The 22,361-nt window shown below is 48.2% G+C and overlaps 1 protein-coding gene across 1 annotated transcript in view; it reads right to left on the bottom strand.

Annotated features, from left to right (window-relative positions):
* Nucleotides 1-22,361, bottom strand: part of Sptb (spectrin beta, erythrocytic) — a 127,949-nt gene that overhangs the window by 54,246 nt on the left and 51,342 nt on the right. The window contains exon 2 of the mRNA XM_087911741.1: nt 17,250-17,451. Coding sequence (XP_087767867.1) covers nt 17,250-17,397 — 148 coding nt within the window. The 5' untranslated portion in view covers nt 17,398-17,451. The remainder of the gene's footprint in view (nt 1-17,249; nt 17,452-22,361) is intronic.

Genomic DNA, 22,361 nt, shown 5'->3' with positions numbered 1-22,361 from the left:
GGCTAGGGCCTGAGAGAAGAGACACTGGACAGCACAAACAAAAGGGAGAGAATGGCAGAGAGGAGCAGCAAGGGAGGGAAAAATACGACAGAAACAGCAGGAGAGAAGACAGTGTGGTTTGTGAACAGCACCTGTGGAGCTGACCTGGGAGCATGTCTGGGTCTGGGTGCCTGCAGGATGCCCGGGCAGAGTGCGTGTGAGTGTGGGTCACAGCCGGGGCACACACGGGTATCCCATCCAGGAGGGAATGCCAACACTGGGAGAGGAGGGCTGGATGTGCGCTCAGCTGAGTCCAAACAGAGGAAGGGTGGGCTTTTTAGATGATTAAATGTCAGGCTTGACATAACACAAGAGGAACTGAGCTGGTGCTGCCCCCAGGGTACGATGCTGGCCGCTCCCGAGGCTCACGCCATCAGACTCCTTCCTACTTCATGGCTATTTCAGTGGTAAGAACTCAGCCTCTTTATTCGTCTGTTCACCCATTCAGCAAATGCTTACTGTACCACCGTAAGGTGTTCAGCACTGAGTGGAGGTTGCAGGGAACACAAGGGCGAGCCGGAAGGTTCCTACCCTGAGCAGACAGACTCTGTGAGCAAGGCGATGGGTGTGCGAGCCACATCTAAACACTTCTAAGGCAGCCACTTACAGAAGATCTCCACAAAGAGGAGGGGAACTGTGCTGATCTTAAATAAGTGGAAAACTTAAGCGGCATTCACTCATTCTGGGCCTCTGGGCCAAGAAAATCCCCAGCGTACCCTTCCGTCAACAGCAAATTAAAATGTTTTCTTGGTTTTACGGGCTGCTTTAGCAAAAATGTAAGTGAAGTTTAGATGACATGCAGGATGGAATGCAATGGTATTTACTCCGCGTATACTGGGCTTGAGCAGAGCCAGCTGGAGCCCCCACCCCCCACCCCAAGGCCTTCCCTAGACTTGTTCCTTAAATCAGAGGTGAAAACTTTGACCAAGGACTAGAGTTTGGCCACTCTAGAGGTGAGTGTCCTCAGAAACTAACACCTTCTTTTTGTTTCCTAAGTTTCCTGCTTAAAAATCCAAAGGTTTTGCAAGGTGGTCTTTAATCTTAGTACTCGGGAGGCAGAGGCAGGTGGATCTCTGTGAGTTCACTACATGGTGCTCACCCCTATTTATTTGTGCCTGACCAAGAATAAGGACCTGCTTCTAGCCGGGGCCACAGAATCTAACTCCAGGCTGCTGGGCTGGCGTAAACACTGGTACAGAAATCTCATAAAGCACCCTGGGCCCTCCTCAGTTTTCAATACACGATGATGCTGGAGTTGCAGGCTTGGATCACAGCAGATGGCCTCTCGGCTGCCTTCATTTGAGGAGGGAGATTACCCAGAATCCCTAGCACTGTGAAACACTTTCCCATGTTGCCTGGGAAAGATTCTGAGAGGCTAACAATGATCACAAGCAGAGGAAGGGCCCAGGGGTGGGGGTAGTTTCCATTAGCTGCTCACTCAGCTGCAACACACTGGCATGCTCAGCACATTCCTCCCTTAAGACCTAGACGCTCCTCGGGAGTCGTCTGAGTGCAGGGGAGGCCAGTGGGCTTGAGCCAGCTGCTGGTTGGACCACGGTCATATGAGCAGGAAGAGGGGACTGTGCATGAGGCCTGCTGCTCACAAGAGACCCAGCAATCTTAACATCGAGCCTGAAGAAGAAGAAAGCTTCAGTAAGCCCCTGCAGAAGCCAGTGCTTGTTTATAGAGCCCCGGCCTTGCCCACACGGCAATGCGGGGAGGGACGTGGATATTGTTGTAGTTTGGATGTAATTGGCCCCTATAAGCTCGGAGGGAGTGGTACTATTAGGAGGTGTGGCTTTGTTGGAGTAGACATGGACTTGTTGGAGGAAGTGTGTCACTGCAGGGGTGGGCTTTGAGGTCTCATATATGCTGAAGCCATGCCCAGTGTCTCAGTTCAGTTCCTGTTGTCTGGCAAGATACAGAACTCTCAGCTACCTCTCCAGCACCATGTCTCACTATGATGATAACGGACTAAATCTTTGAACTGTAGACTGCCCAACTAAATGCTTTCCTTTATAAGAGTTGCCATGGTTGCCACCAGGCAGTGGTGGCACACGCCTTTGCCTTTAATCCCAGCACTCAGGGAGGCAGAGGCAGGCGGAACTCCTGAGCTCAATGTCAGCCTGGTCTACAGAGTGAATTCCAGGACAGTCAGAGCTACAGAGAAACCCTATCTCGAAAAACCAAAAGAGTTGCCATGGTCACAGTGTCCCTTCACAGCAATAGAAGAATAGAAACTCTAACTATGTGTCTCTGTAGCATAAAGCACGGCCTCTCCATGCTCCTCCGTTCCTCCTCCTTTCTCACTCCTTCTCAAGCCGGGGCCATACCCACTCCCTGCTTCCTGCAAAAGTCAAATATACCCACGATACTGAAACCCTCAAAGAGCCACCCACTGACGAGCATGGCTGTGTATGAGAAGAGCCGGCACACAGAAGGTGCCGTCCTTCCGCCACCGGCACTATATCCCCGGACCTGTCCCAGAGGCTGTTGGGACACAGACAAATGGCTCACACTCCCTCAGTAAGGATCTGGTTCAAGAAAATACACAAACTCACTAACAGTTCATTTTGTGGCCAAGATGTCTGGGATGAGAGGCTTAAAATAAAGTTCATTTTCTGCGATGGCTGATCGTGGTGACCAACCTGAGCACACCTGCAATCAGCTGGAGCCCATGCAGCTGGGCATGTCTGGGAAGGACTTTTTTTTTGGGGGGGTGTATTACAAGCCAGTTTCTCTGTGTAACAGCTCTCTGTAGATCAAGCTGGCCTAGAACTCAGAGATCCACCTGCCTCTGCCTCCCGAGTGCTGGGATTAAGGTGTGCACTGCCCAGCTGTGAGGGACTTTCTCGATGGGCTCATTTGAGGTTAGGTGAGCTACTCTAAATCTGGGCCACACCTACTGGTGGCAGCCCACATGAAAGGACATGGAAGAAGGGAGCCTTTGCCTTTCTCCTGCTTACTCTCACTCTCCCTAGCCAGGTAATCTATTCTGTTGTGAGGCTTTACTGTGTTGGTCTTAAGAACTACTTCAGGATTTCAATGCAGACAGACACTCTCGAGGAATCCTCCAAGACTCCAGCACCAGATTGGGACTGCTGACCTTCAGGCCATGGGCTGAACAACTATTGAGCTATTGGCCTTCTGTCAGGAGACAGTCATTGTTGGACTACCCAAACAGACTACAGTCTATGAGTCACTCTAACAAATGGCTTGCAAGCATGCCCACAAGCATGCGCATACACACACACACACACACACACACACACACAATTCTATTAGGTCTGTTCCTTTAGAGCAGTGATTCTCAACCTGTGGGTTGTGACCCCCAGGGGGTCAAACAGCTCTTTCACAGGGGTCACCCAAAACCGTCTGCATAGCAGATATTTATATTATGATTCATAACAGTAGCAAAATTACCATTATGAAGCAGCAACAAAGATAATTGTGCAGTTGGGGGTCACCACCACATGAGGAACTGTATTAAGGGGTTGCAGCATCAGGAAGGTTGAGAACCACAGCATCAGAGAATTAAATAACGCTGACAAATACAAACATGCATGCTGCACAAAGTAGTACTGAATTAGCTACCAGATGAGTAAAACCTATAATAGGTGTTCATGTAGCCAATGTGGAAGGAGGCCATGTTGACAACTGGAGTTGTCAAGAAGATCTCCATGAAGGAAAGCACTTTGGAAGGGCAGGGGGGAGATGGACTGAGCCCAAGCAGACAGGTGTGGGGGTTGTCCACAGGCCACGCGCTAGCTACGGTTAGCAGAACATGTGTAGAAAACAGGCTTTAAGATGGACATGGAAATCTCTGGAATGAGAGGCTTAGAAATACAGACTAAGGGCTGGAGAGATGGCTCAACAGTTAAGAGCACTGGCTGCTCTTCCAGAGGATCTGGGTTCAATTCCCAGCACCTGCAAGACAACTCACAACTGTCTATACCTTCAATTCTAGTGAATACGGCATTTTCACACTGACATGCATGCAGGCAGAACAGCAACACACATAAAAATAAACAAAAATCTCTAAAAAGAAAGACAGACACACAGACAGACTAAAAGGTCCTGGGTTCAGTTCCCAGCTACCGAGAAGGCAGGGAAGGGGCTGGAGCACGAATGGGAAGGGATATATTTTAACACTTACATTTAATTCTAGAGACAAAGGAACCAGGAAGGGTGTGACAGGGTCATCCCAAAATACTAATTTTCAAGGCCCCTAGTGATAACAAAGAGACAAAATGATTCATGCTACATCTTAAAATAAGTATTTAAAAATCTACCTAGAGACAATCTAAAAAGATCTCCGAGGCCTACAAAAGAAATTTTGAGCAAATGGATCACACGGTCTTCAAGTACAACCTTACGATTAAACTGGACCATATTATCATATGAAAGGCGGACACAGCAATGAAGAGGAAACAGTCCTCCGACATACAGACAGCTCATAAAAGCACGTTTCAAATACGTAAGAAAAAGAGAGAACTTTTCAGTAAAAGTTTTTGCAAAAGTAGATAGCCACTCAGAAAAAAAATAAGTCTGTACTTCATATTTCAGCAAGATGTTTGGAATCAAATTTACTTGAATTTTTTTTATTCAATTTTTGACCCAAATTTAGTTGAAGAAAAAATTGAAATGCACAAAATGAAACAATGAAAATACAATCATCAGTGATGGTAGGATAGCTGTTTAAAATAAGACTAATGGAAGCTGGGCAGTGGAGGCGCACTCCTTTAACCCCAGCACTCGGGAGGCAGAGGCAGGTGGAGCTCAGTGAGTTCGAGGCCAGCCTGGTCTACAAGAGCTAGTTCCAGGAACTAGCCAGGGACACAGAGAAGCCAGGTGACTATGGAGGGGCAGTATGACACCAAATCCAAAAGCCAGAAAATGAAAGATTGAAAGCTCAAATGCATTAAAAAAGGGGTGTGTGTGTGTGTGTGTGTAGAACATTATGAGCAAGGGGAAACTAATGAGGAGAAATGCCATCGAGTGTCTAATAGAGATGATTAATTTGTTAATATGTAAAAAACTACTGCTAGAGTTTGGACCAGGAATGGTCCCCAAATGTCCGTGTAATAGAGGCTCTATATGGTCTAAAACTTGCTGCTCCTGAAGGCAGTGGAAACTTTAAGATGTGGGGCCCAGCAGGAGGTCTTCAAGGGAGTAGGACATTCAGTGGATTAAATGAGGATGGCTGCCATATTTGAATTCTTGGTCCCTCGTTGGTGACTATTTGGAAATATTAAGGGGAGGTGGCCTTGTTGAAGGAGGTGTGTCACATGGACTAGGCTTTGAAGTTTCAAAAGCCCACAGCATTCCCCGTTAGCTCTCTCTGCCTCCTACCTGAGGATGAGGATGCAAACACTCAGCTACTGCCCAGCACCACGCCTCCCTGCCTCCCTGCCACCATGCTCCCCACCATGATGGTCAAGGACTCTAGGCCTTCCCAATAGACCCTTTCTTCTATAAGTTGCCTTGGTTCAGTGTCTTATCACAGCAGTAGAAACACAACAATCTCGAAATGGGGGTTAGTCTGCATCCTGTCTTCCTACCTCCTTGCACGCATGCCTGTATCTCGGCTGTGAACTCAGTAGCTCTGACCTTCTCTTTGTTTTCACTGTGACACATCACCTCGCCAAATTGTTACACACACACACACACACACACACACACACACACACACACACGTCCTTCAAATATATAAAAAGCTCTCCATGATGCTCGTGGAAGCACACATCAAAAGCACATGCATGATGCCGAAGGGTTGGCTCAGCAGTTAGCAGCACTGCTGCTCTTGCAGAAGACCTGAATTGATTCCCAGCACTTCCATGGTGGCCCACAACCCTCTTTAACTCTGGTTCCAAAGAATCCAGTGTTCTCTTCAGACCTCCATGGGTACCAGGCACACATATGGTGCACAAATGCACAGGCAGGGAAAACATTTATAAATATAAAATAAATCTAGAACTAAATTAAAACACACACACAAGCACACACAAATATAAAAACGAACTGTTCTTATTGGAAAAGGCAACTGTGAGACAACTGGGAAAATGGTTCTCTCAGATTTTGATTATCAGGGAATTGTTACTAATTGTGTCAGGTATAAGAGTGGTACAATGGTTGTTTGTTTGTTTGTTTGTTTGTTTCTGAGACAAGGTTTCTTTGTGTAACAACTCTGACTGTCCTGGAACTCACTCTGTAGACCAAGCTGGCCTTGAACTCACAGAGATCTGCCTGCCTCTGCCTCCCGAGTGCTGGGATGAAAGCCGTGGGCCACCGCCACCCGGCAAGAGTGGTAAAAAGTTTAAGTGGGAAATGCTCTTGTTTATCAAAGACACAGACAACAGGGATTAGGGGAAACTCTCACGATGGTCTTTACTTTACTTCAAAACAGTTCAGTCCCCAACACACAGACATATCGATAACACTAAGTTTGGACGATGGTTTATTTTCTCTTCACCTCTGATATTTTCATGTTTGGAATTTCTCATGCTAAAAGTAAGAAAGCCAAAGGAAGCCATGTGAAGACATGAATGTTTTACTCGTCAGATGAAAAAAGATTGCAAGTGTGACAAAATACGAGTTCTTTCAGGAATGCGGAGGACGCAGCATTCACACGCTGCTGGGAAAAGCTAACGAGGCCGGCCTCTGGGAAAGGCAATTTGGTAAGGATGATCTCAAATGCACACATACTTCTCCTAGTGACTCCATTACTAGGAACTTACCCCTCAGGCACAAGGCACCCTCAGACATCTACACCATCAAGCGGGTTCAGGGTTAGTCACTGTAGTTTTACAAACAGTTAAAGATTGGAAATAACCTAAATATATGCAATTGGGGGACTTGTTACATTAAGATTACATGTTCTTACAATGGAAAATTATTTAACTGCAAACAGAATGTAGAGACTTTTGTGTGTTTATTTCAAGAAACACTGGGTGCAAGTGTGTAGAGCTGTGCAAAAATTAAAAAAAAATTTTATGAAAAACCAATATAGACTGTGTGTTTAAATATGCATAAAATATTCTGGGAAAGATACAGAAGATGTAGTTAACTCTGTGGGCCACCTATTTATTCCTCCTATGCCCACAAAATTCCACGAGTGCTTGATGACTTTCTCCATTTTCTCTGTTTGAAACATCTTAGAACAAAGAATGGTGGGCTGGGGTAGAGCCCAGTAGTAGGGAGCTGCCTATCTTGCAGGAGGCCTGAGGGTTCATCTCTAGTTCCAAAAGAAACGAGAAAAAGTAGGGAATGACAGCTCACAAAATCAACAACGGGATAATCTGTTATTTTGGTTACATTAATGAGAATATCGAGAGTGTTACATAAGACGTTTTAACGATAAGAAAGGGTAAGATGTATTTTAAGGGAAAATTCAGGCTGTCAAGCCATGTGCAAAATACGATTTTATAAATAAAAAAATAAAGCTGGGTGGTAAGACTATGGGTGGTATTTGTTTTCTTCTTAATTGGTCACATAGTTTCTACAGTGACAAAAAATGTAAAAAAGAAAATTTCTGATAAGAGCATATATATTACTTTTTAAATTATGTACATTGGTGTTTTGCCTACATGTATCCCCATGTGAAGGTGTTGGATCCCCTGGAACAGAGGTCACAGATGGTCGTGAGCTGCCATGGGGGTTCTGGGAAATCAAATCCAGGTCCTGTGAAAGCGCACCCACAGCTCTGAACCGCTGAGTCATGTCTCCAGCTCCCAGTATATATTACTTTTAATAATAAGAAACAACAGATGTCACAGGGAATAGAGTAAAAGTTCATAAATCCCAAGGGATAAACAATAAAAGTCAGAAAAGGGCAGCCTTTCTGAAGGAATCTGCATTTTAACAGGTGACAGCCTAATGCACTAGCCAAAATTAGCGAGGAAGACAAGCGGATAAGAGACAGTGAGAGGAGGCCTGTGATTGGCCTGTGAGAGACAAGCGAGGCCCGTGATTGGCTCGTTGAGCATGCACCTGGGCCAGATCTATAGGCATGGAAATCGCTTACGAGACATTAACAATGTCTTTAGTTTTTTTTATTTTTTATCTATTATATGCTAAAATATATTCTGGTTAATAAAGTGCTCAAAATATACAAAAGTAATTGTCCTGGAGTTCTCTGCCACTGTAAAAGAAACCAGTTTATTATAAATCAGCTTACATCAAAACGTTTTTGTTTTTGAAGGCTAGCTTTGATCTGAGGGCTGAAGATGATGTCGCCTTTAGGATGCTGGGAAGAAAAGGAGATTCTGCTCTAAAGTTCCTTGAGTGGGAAGGGTGTGCATGTATGCATGTGTGTGTGTGCGTGTGTGCATGTATGTGTGATTGTGTATGTACATGTGCGCATGCACATGCATATGATAGCTATACTTGGTTGCAACTTGACTACAACTGCAGTTAACTAAAACCCCAATGGATGGGCCCACTTGTGAGAGATTTTTTCCTTAATTAAATCATTTGAAGTGGGAAGATTCTCAAAGAACCACTTCTAATCAAAGAACCAGTTCTTTGAGGTAGAAGATCCATCTTTAATCTGGGCCACTCCTGCTGGCAGAACATATAAAGACATGGAAGAAGGAAGCTTGATCTCTGCCTGCTGTCTCTCACCCTCACTGGCAAGTCCATACCTTTGCTGGTATTATAGCCTACTTCTTTGGGATTGTGTTGTATACTGAAGATCAGTCAAGGTGTGGAGCCTCACAGGCTGAACAAGTACTGGATTCTTGAACTTTCTGTTGGTAGACGGCTAGTACTAGTCCTACTTACAGCCTATAAGTCATTCTAATAAATTTCCTTTATGTACAGAGATTCGTTCAGTAAGTTCTGGTCCTCTAAAGAACCCTGACTAATCCAGGGGGCAACTGTCAAGTGCCTGCTGACCTCCAGGTTTGCTTAGCATTCCAAGTACCAGTTACAGAGTCCCTAGGAGGAATCCTCTCAGCACGCCCCTATACTGAACTTCTCCAACCCATGGGCCCCTTCCCCCAGCATCTCATTTCTATATAACCCTGTCATTTTGGGCATGAGTCCTCTTTGCTCTTTTGGCTCTCTCTTAACCCTCCGCTCTTGGGTCATGATCCTCTTGTTCTCTCTCTCTCTCTCTCTCTCTCTCTCTCTCTCTCTCTCTCTCCCTCCCTCCCTCCCTCCCTCCCTCCCTCCCTCTCTCTTTTGAGACAGGGCTTCTCTATGTAACAGCCCTGGCTGTCCTGGAACTCACTTTGAAGACCAGCTAACCTCCAATCCACTGAGATCCGTCTACCTCTGCTTTCCAAGTGTTGGTCATCTTTCTTGATCTTCTTTGCGCCTCCCCTTCTACTCATGGCCTGGTTTAGTCTGCTGGTCATGTTCAGTCTACTATTTTCTCTCCTTGCTCTAGACTCTTCCAGATGCCTCTGTCTGTTTGCTCCCTCATGTCTACAATAAAAACCTTCTCCTCAACCATGCCTTAGAGCAGCCATGTCCTCAGTTCATTCACAAGCAGCAAGTGTGTCCAAGTGTGTGCATGTTTGGGGGTTGGGATGTAAAGCAGGGAACTGATCCAGAGCAAAAGCTAAAGAAGAATTTGAATTTGGTACTCTGGATGAAGAGCTTGGTGGTTCCAAGGTAAAGAAGGGCAGCCCTACAAATGTGTTGGAGGACAATGATTCTAAGTGGACCCAGAGTGACTTGAGTAGGGAAATCGATTCAGAGTCGGTGACAGACGCCTCTACATGGGGTGACATGAAAGGTCTGGATGTAAAACAACATGTGTTCCTCTGGGAAATTCTATGGATCAGAGGTTCGTTGTTCCTGGCAGGTGAGAGTATTCTGAGGCTGAAGGACAGTGGTGAGCTCAAGGTTTTGATCAGAGAGTCTCAAGAGGCTGCGGGTGATAGGAAAAACAAGAATAGGCATCTGGAGTGGGGTGTAAAGCTAAGATCATGGAGGGCAGAGACAGATCATGACTCAGGAGTATGCAAGGCGGCCGGAGGACTTAGCACAGTGATGAACAACACTACTCGGGAGCTTTCTGCAAAGGGTGGGTAGAACAGCTCTGTTTGCCTACTTCACGGGGTACTTGCGGGGTTGTGGAGTCAACCTAGATAAAGCATGTGGACACAGACTCACAGGTGCCATGTGCTATTAGCATGTAGCATACACTCACTGGGATGCAAGACTACAGAAGTCAAGGTGGTCTAGGCAAGAATTTCTGAGGACCTCATGATTTGTTAAAAAGGTTAAATTCCCTTTCTCCAAACCAGGACCCAAAGCTCCATCAATCAGGATAAAGCGGCACTCTGACCTTTGTTGATGATGCCCCGTAAGTGACTTATCATGTGGGTGGAACTGGAAGAGCCTGGATCATCATCTGATTCAAGCTCCTAGTATTCAGGTGAGGAACCAGAGGTCGGAGGAGCGGAAAAGCGGCAGACGAAGGTCCCTCGACTACAACATCAGGACAGAACACTCCGGCCAGCATGCATTACTTTCTCCCCGCATACGGTGGTCCCCTAGCTCAAGCAGCTATCTGCTCTTCCGAGACTTCTGCATGGCTTCCCCATACCTGCTGTCCCCATGAAGTCAAAACAACCACCTCCTGTCCTGAGACCACGGAGCTCTCTCGGCTAACAGGCTCTCCCTTTGACCGCTCAACTGCCATTCTTGTTGCAAACAGTCTCCTTCACCACCTTTTTTGAGGTTTTGTTTCCTTCCAGGATTTTTCTATGGCCTCTAAGGTCCTCTAGGAGCTGATTGCTACATGCCCTCCTCCTTCCTCTACTATTAAATCATACTTGAACTGAAGCAAGCTTAATGGGTGAGTTAAAAGCTATGGGGGATGCTTACAGGAAACCTTCCCAGTATGGTGTGTGTTGTGTGTGTGTCGGGAGTGTGTATGCTTATTTGATCCTCTCTCACTTGACTGTAAGGTGAGATATCCTGGCAGACCCAGTTTCCAGTATCTGAAAGCCAGTGCTGGGATGAGAAGAACTCCCAGACTTCTGCCAGAAGCCTCCCTAGCACTCTCTCTTACTGACATGATAAAAAGAGAAAAATGAACAAAATGAACAGATGCTCTGAAAACAACACTCTTGGCACCTCTTCAGCCAGGCAGCATATGAGGGAGCCCTGGGGGAACCAGGGGTGGGGATACGGCTGCTCCTAGGAGGCCTGGCGCAGGAGCCTGCCCTTGGGAATGAGGCTGACAACCCACAGGAATGTCCCAAAGATGGAGGAGGCTATTAATGTGGCTCACGGAGACTGCACGGCACAGGGAGGGAGCAGAATTTTATTATTAACCTCAGTGCATTAATATTTGATAAAGCTTCTTCACAATGATAGATAGTAGTTACCCACATGAGAGAAACAGCCTGCGTCTGTAAGAGGCTCAGAAAGGATGAACAGCTTTCATCAAGAGAAGAGAGGGTTCTGGGAGACAGCTCAGTCAGAGAAGGGCTTGCTGTATTAATATGAAGTCCTGAGTCGGATCTCTGGAGCCTGTGTAAAGAAGTAAGGCATGGTGGCATGCAGTGGCTAGTCAGTCTAGTTTAAATGGTGAGTCCCAGGCCAGGTGAGAGACCCTGACTCAAAAAACCAGGTGGACAGCATTTTAAAAATGTCACATGGACTGGAGAGATAGCTCAGTGATTAAGAGCACTGACTGCTCTTGCAGAGGGCTAGAGTTCAATTCCCAGCACCCACATGGCAGCTCACAACTATAACTCCAAGAGCTGACACCCTCACACAATCATACATGCAGGCAAAACATTAATGCAAATAAAATAATTAAAACCACTCAACGCAGACTTATGACCTTTACACATCCCTGCACACACACAAGCAACTGTACACACACACACACACACACACACACACACACACACACGAAGAGGAGACAATGGGAGGAAGTATCATCCTATCCTGGGCAGGGGATTCTTCCTGGGACCACACAGTTCAGGCAACATGTTGCTCTCTCTTCTGGGCTTCCTGCACAGGAACAGCAACTTCATGTCTGCAGAGGCCTGGGGTCGGGTTCAGTTTCACAACTGCCCACCTCCAAGAAGAAGCCGTTGATTCAATTATTTTTCTGCCACTGACAGTACATTAAAATGACTGCCAAGGAATAGACACTTCTCTGAACAATGTTTTCCTAATATATATTTTCTAGATGTTTTGAAATCTGAGACAACAAAAACAAAACAAAACTCCAAACATCAAAACCTGCCATTAGTGTCCCAGCCTCTGTGCTCACAAGGAGCTGGAGAGATGCTGTGACCACAAAGAGTTGATGTCTTGGTGGCGGCAGTTGCTTCTTCCGAATCCATCAACAAACTGTCGTGGTGAAGTAGTGGTTGCCCACCCACTTAGGTAAAATCCTGCTCCCTGGGGGAGATCAAACACCCTCTAGACACGAAACCCTTTCTGGGTCAGTAGGGACAACAGGATCCTGGCACCAGTAGGGAAAGCAGCCGGAGGGAAAGATCTTCAGGCATCTCTTAAGGAGACTTTGAAGGCCATTGGCTACCAAGGTCAGAACAAAGCCATGCTGCCTGCCCTCTTTGGGGGAGTCCTGAGACATCCACGGAGGAGCCAGGAGCACTGGACCCTGAGGGCTGCCACATGAGATTAGGAGGGAATACCAGCTAGTTACAGAGTTTAACCTCAGGGCCAGCACTGCCCCTGCCTTCGTCATGGTCCCCGTTCTAGTCTCTAAATTGTCCTCATTCACTCTCACTGCTCGGCTTCATCCCGCTGTCAGGAAGAAGACTACAAAGGGAGCCCAAAAGGAAGCCTGCCTCCCTTCTGAAGCATCCTGGAGGTCCGCCTCAAAGGCAAAGCAAAGCCAGCTGCATAATGTCAAGCCCTTGTTTGAAAGGAGGGGCTCTGTCTAGTTTCTCCTTGAGGAACTGTTTCACTGGGCAACACATAGGAAGATGGAGACAGAACATGTCAGCCTCTCTTCCTCACAGGTCCCTCAGGGGACTGGACTGTTCTCTGTGCTGCAACCTTCGAGCTGCATCTGTGTGCATGGAAGGACCAACCGTACATCACATAAATCAGGCAGCGAGCGGCATATGGGGTGCGGGACGCCAAGCTGTGTGCCTGTAAGACAGGGGGAGTGGGAAGGAGGAAGGGTGTGGGAAGACGGAGCAGGGAGGGGACGGAGGCACTATACTGGGTTATCTTCTGGGGACATCTTTGTGTTGTTTTCTTTCTGGCCCTCCTCTTCCACCTGGGCCACATCTGTCACCAGGCATTCTCCCTGGGGGTGCACAGCCAAGTGCAGGGAAGGGTGTGTGGGCAGGCAGAGGTGGTGAGGAGAGAGTACAGGGGTCAGCATCCTAGCTGTTGGAATTCTCTGCCATCCTCAGCACTTTGCCTCTCGTTCAGACGACCACACGTGTGGTTTCTAACCCAAACAGTGGGAGAACATCCGGATGACTGTGAGGTTTGGCTCTAGGAGACCCCGGGAGTCTGCCGTCTGAAACATGAAGGCTGGAGTCTTGGAAAGGATAGGGATTTTGGCTTTTTCATCTGTTCCCTTCTTCTAACCCTTAAAGCAGACCCCAGAGAGAGAAATACAGCTACACCAGAGACAGCTGTCAAAGATGGGTCAGAAGGAAGCCTCCCGGCTACCCACCACTTAGCCTGGCAAATGCGGCCAGCCAGAGACTGAAGCTAAGAAGTCAAAGTATACTTACAGACCTAAGGGAAATATTCCTTCTGGACCCCAGCACTACATGCCCACCTCCCACTCCCCGCCCCCACCCTCACCAAGGTCAAATGCATCACCTCTGCAAGTTTTCTCCCCATCTCTCCCTTCACTTTAATCAAATATTTCAAATCAAAAATCACTTAGTCTAGAGCGAGCTCAGGATTTTATACCTAAGGGCAAGATAACCAACCAGATGGCTTTATACATAAGGGCAAGACAATCAACCAGATAGCTTGTTTCAAGCTAAGCCTGGTGGAAGAGCCAACAATGATACAAAAAATAGAAGAGGGAACGTGTTCTCTAACCCTGACAGGCAGTGCACTTAAGAGACAGAACCATGATGAGTCTGTTAACCTGAGGGTCACTAGGTGGAGGAGGACCAAGAGGGTCTGCCATGCTGGGGAGGGACCTGACCAAGCCTATTACAGTCTGATCGTGGGCCCCCAAGGGCTGGAAGAAAAGCAAAAGTCTTGAACTAGATGACCTCATGGGGAGAGGCAGCCTCCACACCCAAGCTTGAGGCTAATTTCTGCGATCCTGGGCTACCTGGAAAGTGGGAGAGGGCACGAGATTCTGAGAGACAGTGAGGGTGTTTCTAGGAGATCCTAGGAGCCTGTCAGTTTTTTCTTCCAACTTCAGCTTCCCCAGGTAGAGTGTGTGTGTGTGTGTGTGTGTGTGTGTGTGTGTGTGTGTGTGTAGGGGAGGGGTAATCAAGGAGGAAGGAATGGGTCCTGAGAGATGATCGTGGGCACTGGAGGCTGAGAAAGGACAGAAAGTATTTATAGAGAGCTTTCTTGAGACCAATAAAATCTACCGTTCACTCACGTTTTTATTATTGATTTTTCATAAACTTTATCCTATTTGATCTTCACAACCCTGGGAAAGTACCGCCACCACTTTGGAGACTGGGATGAAGGGCTAGCGCTCTCCCATGGCATATCAACAGAGGGAGAATAGGGATTCCAGTCTGAATCTTGTGACATTTCCTGTACTCCAGGCCTTTAACAGCATAAAGAAAATGGCAACCCAGTATATTTAAAACCCCACATGTGTGCCTGTCGCCAGCATGAAGAAGCACGGGGCCCAAGCCTTCTGGCCTTAGCATTCTAACAGGTGGTGTCCAGTGATGTCCATGTGATATGATGGCATGTGATATGGTGATGTCCATGTGATATGACGGCATCAATCATAGCTTCCACTTCCTGAGACCCCACTAGAAAAGGTGACCCCTGCCTGTCCTGCTAAGATGGCTTCAAAGAACACTGAAGATGAAAATTTCAAGAAGTAAAAACTGAAGAAATCTGCCACGCTCCTCTCTCTCCTCTGTCCATCCAGCAGAACGGACCGTCCCAAAGCCCTAGCTTCTAGCAGAGATCACACTGCATCACCTCTCAGAAGAAAGGCAGCAAATGTCTTAGGTGATCTGTAGAGGTGATGCAAAGATCCCCGGTTGACATGTTTACTTGGTAACCAGGTTTCTGAGTGAAGGTCCAGGCCTGGGATCCTCCACTCTGGGAGGGCAGTGTTCCCACCCCATGGGGAGCGTTCCCATCCCTTGGAAGGTAATAACAGACTTACCCAGGCACAGTCAGCACTAGGGAAGGCTGTTTCCTGATCAACTAGGGCTGACTATGAAGTTTCTCATGTGATGCCTTCTCCTTTTTGCCTCTTTAACACATCTCTACCACTTGTCCGCTGGCTTGCCAGAACTAACTGCTTGCCAGTACTCCCCCAGGCTAACTGGAGACACCCCACACCCTTCTGATTTCCTAAATTTTACTCAGTCTTAAACCCCCAGCTCATGGCTAATGCCCCCACAAACTATCCTGATTCTCTATGCATTGTCTCCTTTGTGCTCTCATTGCTGTTTAATTTATGTGCCTTCCCCACAGTTCTCCAGTTCTGCTCATGCTAATTAATTGTGAGCACAGTTCATTTTCCCCTAATAGATTATAAAGTCCTTAGAGACAGATGCTATATTGAATTTATCTCCGTGGTTTCCCACTCTCCTTTCATATCTAACGGGGAGGGGTAGATTTAAACTTTGTGGGCATACAATAAGTAATTATTAAGGTGAAATTTACCTAGGTTGTGTGTGTATGTGTGTATACAAAGATGCACACGCATTATCTGTGAAACATATAAAAAACTCTGCACAGGTCAGTCTCACCTCTCATTCCATCCTTTAGAAAGATTATGGTACATATGGAACATGGTTACCCTTTCCCTAGACATCACTAGCGCCATTGCAATCAAATGTAGCATTCATGGAGATAGAGGCAAAGCCCCAGAGGGACAAGGCTAGTATTTCAAGTTGATTTGGTTATTTGAAGAAGTTAAAATTGCTTAAGCAAAAGGAAAGGGGCACTGCTATTCTATAACCCCCAAGGAAAACCAAAGAAGGATTTTATAGAGTTAGGGAAGATGAAAAGATGAGGGGGAAAGTGTTTCCTACAATATACAGGACACAAGTGGAGACGGTCAAGTCCTATGATGACAAAGGAGATTGAGATGCCACAGTTCCTGTCTGGAGTGAGAAGCCATTACTAAGGGGCCTAGGTTTCCCAGGAACCAAGGTATCTGGAATAGAGTGGAGGGAGGAAAGGAGGAAGACACCTCAAGCAGGACTGTAGGACAGAGGATTACCCCCAGGATGCACTATGGGAAGAGCTGAGACTTTCTTGCAAGGTAGAAGATGGCAGCAACCAATGATGGTGTTCAGGTCCAACCAGGTAAAGGCCAGTTCCACCCCATACACACCGCACTCTGTCTATATAGCTCAAAGTTTCTCAGAGTATACTTCCCCAGAGTCAAGTTCCAGGGGGACAAAAGAAACAGTTTGTCAAAAGGGGGGGGCTGTTTAAGAGGTATTTCCCAAAGATTCAGATCTCAGACAGCAGGGAGACAAGCCATTTTTACTAAAAATGTAAGATATTCCCCCCACTACACACACACACACACAAACGAGGGGGGAGTCTCATGAGCCTGCTAAGCACAAATCTAATCCCAGTTCAACGATGAGTGGCTCCACGCAGCAAACTCTCCTTCCTAAAGCAGATTGGAAAGGAGAGGAGGTGCTCCGCTTCCAATATCCGCTTTTCATCTGGACCACAGAGACAAGGAAGCTGATTCCTCTCTCCATGCACAGGCAGAGCACTAGGTGCACAGGACATCTCTTGAACTTGTGCCTGTGTGGCCCCTCCGGCACTCCTTCACCCAGAGTGTCCTCACACTTCTGACTTCTGACAGATGGCAGAACCCACCCACCGCCAATGTCAGCACTTCCCTGCCTCTCAGACACTTAGGAAGAAGTGGGGGGTTCTGGGACAAGCTGCTGAAGCCTGTACTCCCCGGGGAAGGGGTGCTCTCTGAACTTGGCAAAGGTGTTCGGTTACTGCCATACCAGGACTCACATACAGAGGCTCCGCCATGGCAAGAAGGGACATGGACCTGATGCGGACTGTGAGTGTGACCTTCTGACCCCCATGGCCCCAAGTGGTACCTGCCAAGGCCTTGATCCGGGACCTCTCAAAGAGCCTGGCTGAGCTGTTGTCATTATCCAGCTCATCATCCGGGGCATCCCAGCGGGCGTTGATCCGGCTGTATGGCGGCTGGTTGCCTACGTTTTCAAACTCTGTGGCCGATGTCATGTCAGCAGGCTCTTCTTAGCAGCTGTGCCTGTCTCAGTCTTCATGGAAAGGTCCCTAGGGGACAGCAACACAGCAGAGGGTTAGCTTCCACGTCCCTTGCTCGTTTTCTCAGTGGTAACGTATGAGGGGAATCCAACAGAAGAGATCCTACAGGAGCCACGCACGCACTGTGCTGCCTGTCAGGGCATATTTCTTCCCCTGGGCTCTCAGGGTCCTGAGATACTGCAGCAGGAGTTACGGCAGCAGCAGTGAGAGTCAGGGACAGAGACTGAGAGCTGCTTGCTGCAGGGTCAGGATGGCCAGCAGGTGGAGACATAAGTCCCAGCCAGCCTGTTTCCTTCAAACCTGCAGCTACCAGGGCTCTGGAGAACAGCTTGAAAGACAGCTCTCCTGGGAGCCAGAGGATGGGGGGTGTGGGGTGAGCAAACAAGCAAGAGAAACCCCACTCCTGAATTGAGATCGGAAGCCTGTCTGGCAGTGGAGACAGGCCAGGCAAAGAGAGAAGAGAACTTGAAAGTCCACCGAGTCTGACTTATGGAGACCATCATGCTACCACAGCGACTCTGGTCCCCACAACTGGAAAGCCAAGCCACTGCTTGAAAGTGTGTGTAGCTGCTGGTGTAAGGTCTCCTGTTGAATCCCTAACCAGGCCAAGCAGCCCAAAGGAGCCTGTTGCCCCATTCAGGCTGGCTGCACCAGGCGCTGGATGTCACAAGAGAGAGAATTGGGTTTGTTAGGGACTGAGTGCCAAGGAAAAAGGAAGCTCACTGTGATTGGTGAACAGTTTCCAAGGAAGTTTGGAGGTACTCATGGAAGGACCAGTGGAAAGGGATGAGAGCCCAAACAAAAGGGAAAAGGAACGGGGGCAATATTAAAAACAAAGATAAGAAGCGACCAGCAAGAATGAGGGAGCCAGCGGGTAATTGGAGGATGGGAGAGGTCAGGGAGAAAAGTGAGATAGGAGGCTGGAGAGGCCATCTTGGTAATCAATGTCCCTGGCCTTTGGAAAATGACTGTTTTCTCTCATCTGTGCTTGGCATCAGGCATCTCCCTGGCAACGGAGGACAGTTCACATTCAAGTCTGTATTTCAGAATGGGGGCTCAGCGCCTTGAAATTCAGGAGAGCAACAGTGGGAGGAGGGGTTTTGGAGGCAAGGGAGGCAGTCAAATGTCAAATGTCAGTAAGTATCGAACTATGCATCATAGTCTCACCTATCCCAACACATGGGCTCACACCCCTGACACATTCCCCAGAAGGCGCACGCAGGCAGGAAGCAACAACGCACGCTCACCACTCTGAGCATGACTCAGTGCTCTGGGCCTTACTTTTCAGACTCTTGTCTCCCAGGCTGAAAAATCAATCCCACCACATCCCTTTGAGGTAAGACAGAAGCCAGAATTAACCACCCTAAGAGCAGAAGGGGAAAAAAAGGCACAGGATGAGGCCTCCCCAAGGTCATCGACACGGAACTACTGCGGAGGTTTAGACCAAACGTCAAACTGTAGCTCTGTTTGTCACCCTTGACTGGACCGGCCTTAGGGATGCACATGGATGGAGAACTCGGCCCACGGGGACAGTGCGCTCTGGCTGCTAGGGCTAAACAAAGGTATCTGCCACCCAGGGGAAGGAGACTATGCAAAGTGGGAAAGTCAATCATTATCCTGAACGCAGTATACCCCATTATGCCCGGGCCTGCGTTCAAGCCCACTTCTGTCGCTTTGAACAGCCTGGTCTCCATAATGAACCAGCTGCTTCTAGGACTGAGATTTCTCTCTCAATTGTCTGAGCAAAGATAGCTGGGAAGGATTTCCTGCTCCTTATGTCTTCCCCACCTCCTTCAGAGGCTGACGGGGTGACCATCACCTGAGGGGCCACAACTCACCCAGCAGCCCCCCGAGAAGGGCTGCCAGACACGGACGTGAGGTAAGATTTGCCCTGAGCACTAGAGGTAACCAGACCCTTGCTCGCTCTCTTCATCCTGGGCTATTTTTAAGAGTGGCGGAGAGAGGCCCAGGCTGCGGGGCTGGGGAGTGAGATTACCTTCGCTATGGCTCCGTAAATAAGTCTGTCCCAGAAAGATGAGCCCAAGCAGGCAGACCAGCAGGACCAGTGTGCACGACAAGATTGATAGCCCTGGGTGCAGGAGAGCAGCGACACAACGCAATTCATCCTGCTTAAAAACGCCATCCTCCCTGGGACCGCAGCTCGCAGAAAACAGCGGCCAGACGGTGGCTCTGCCGGGAATGTGGGAAAATACATGTGTGTTTCTGAGTGCATGAGGTGTGTGTGTGTGTGTGTGTGTGTGTGTGTGTGTGTTTGCTTGCTAACAGGAGGATCAGCTCCCTGGGGATACCACCAAAAGAATATGAGATAGCACCAAAGAAATGAGAATGAGGCCTCTCCCCTCTGCCACTAGCCCCTGCCCGGGTGGCATTTCACCAGAGTCGAGGGGTGGTGAGGTGTGCCCACATGCCCAGGTAAGGATGGTCTCGGAGAATCGGGTGTAGGAGCACACAGGAAGAGAGTAGGAAGGTCACCTGCGGTTATTCCAGAAATAAACAGCACCCCTCACCCCAGGCCAAGGCAATGAGCCTGAAACCAAATTCGACCCGGTGCTTTCTCGGTGTCACCCACGTCTCCTCCGGTTAGTATCACCATGACCCTTCAAAGGCCTGGGGAAAAGGAGCCACGGTGGCTAAAGAGGATAGCGTGTGTTGAGGTCTCACAGGGGAACACCCAATCGTGAGGAACCACAGAAATGGCATTCAAGCTGCTATCTGAGGGGAGCTTAGAAAAGGCATTATGTGACCGTAGATCCAGCGATGTAGGTCATCTGTACATAGAGAGGGTCTTCCGTGACGCACGGAGGGCACTGATACAGGCCCAAACTTGCACCGCACGCCCTTTCCAGCAAACAGGGTCACACGGGTAGTCCCTCGTGCATCCACACTTCCTGGTTCACCCCAAAGGCCTTTTTAAGTCACCAAACCTCTTACCAAAGTACAGGTGGGTCTTCCCTGTCCCGTGTCCAGAGTCACCCGTATCTGACAACGGCATCCCCTGTCTCCAGGAGATATTGGTAGACAGGTCCTAAGAAGCGTCCATTTACAGCTCAGCACTGAAAAGCCCACATGACGATAACAGAACATGGAGTGCTTGCTCGCTGAAGGAACGCGTTTACTCAAAAATGTATTGCACGGCCACTCACGGCCACCTCTCCCCCAGACCTGAACCTAGAGCGAGTGTGAGGCCTCAGAATCCCAGCCTCTCGTGGGCTTTGTTCATCAGTGGAGCCCAGGCAGTGCCAGGGGCTACAGTGCTCTCCCTGAGGGTCTGGGTTGTGCTTTATGTCAGCTCTCCACCATCCCTCGGCAGAGAGAATGCATCTCCCTCTAACCCCCCCACCCCAGTCTCTCAACGTAGTCACCAGCCCTCCCTCTGCTTCTCCAGGTCCCTTGAAGCCACAAAGTGCCGAGCCACTTCAGGGCTGGGAAACGGGGCCACACCAGGTAATGCCGCTCTTCCTCGGTGGGGCCGAGGGGGTGACCCATGCAGTCCTTCAGACAATGACTTCCTTAAATAGGAGTGAACACTTGAGGTTTGTCTTGTCTAATTGTACGGTCTGCCCTTACATGTTTTCTTGTCTGTGCTGTTGCTGATGCTGCGCCAACCTGCTTTTAACCTATTTGGTACTATGGCAACCCAGGTCAGGAGATTACATCCTGCAGTTCCCTTGGTTACTTTTCTTCGAATGCATCGCCAATGAGGGAAGGTGCCCTTCTACCCACCCCACCCCCAGCTCATAACTGGATTGCATACGCACAGACACCTTAAAGAAAAGTCAAGTACATAAGCGCACGCTCACTGGCACAGAATGAGAACCAATGAGACGCCATTGCAGACTCCAGGCACCCCCACTGTCAACCTGACATCTCCACCTACGTAATACAGCTCAGTCTCGATACGGCTGCGACTGTGTAGAGCTCTCAGCACACAGAACATGGGAGCACATCAGCATCGTGGGGACATAGGGAGGCCTGGGTAAATGCCACCTGCGAGTGGCCTTTCATGCAGGTGAAAACCACCACCACGTCTCATTCCAGAGCACTCTCTGTCTTGCCACACCATGTAGTTCACATGCCAACACCGCCTGGCCACAGTGACATCTTGGAGCTCCAAGACTGTCTGCAGTTGCCAGCATCAAGGGTCCCCAGGCTGTACTTGACTGTCACTGTTTGGTGAGGCCTTTCGAAGGCCCTGCTGGGCAGTTTCTGTCACTAGGCAGGGACTTCAGACCCACATGTTACAACTTGCCTGAGATCATCACGGAAAAATCTATTAAGAACTGTCTCTGGTCATCCCGCAGCTGCTGGAGCAGGGGCGGGGTGGTGAGAACTCAGCCCTGCCTGTCCTTATAGGGATTTGGCCGGGAACAGGTGCTGCTTAGCCCTGTATGGGGATTGGCTTTTAAAAGCAGTGTCGATGAGCACTCTCACGTCCTGCTCCTCTGGGGACAGTTAGAGGGCAAAAAGGAGACTCTTGTATGAAGGGTGAGCATCTCTAGTCAGTAATGCTCCAAACTCTGAAGTCTTTTCAGCTTTGACATGATATTGCAAGTGGAAAATTCCACAGTTGGGTCACAACCCACAGTCAGGATCACTGAAAATATGACGTAAAATTACCTAGGATTATGTAGGTAAGATGTACATGAAGTTTATATGGATTTCATAAGTAGACTTGGGAACCCTTAGAAATTTTGTTATGTATATACAAACATTCCAAAAATCACCAAAAAGATAAAAAACCAAAAGTACTTCAGGCCCCACAACCAGCACAGAACCTTCAAAGACTGGAGTGTCCGTGCTCGACAGCGACAGTTACAGAAAACTAAAACCATGCAACCCTACTTCTTCTGCAGGCTCATTTTCTGTTAAGATCAATATTAATTTATTTTATTGGGGAA

The sequence above is a fragment of the Myodes glareolus genome, chromosome 11, assembly GCF_982192425.1.
Source record: "Myodes glareolus chromosome 11, mMyoGla1.1, whole genome shotgun sequence".
NCBI lineage: Eukaryota > Metazoa > Chordata > Mammalia > Rodentia > Cricetidae > Myodes > Myodes glareolus.
Note: the sequence above shows the minus strand (reverse complement) of the source record. Positions and strands in the feature narration are given on the sequence as shown.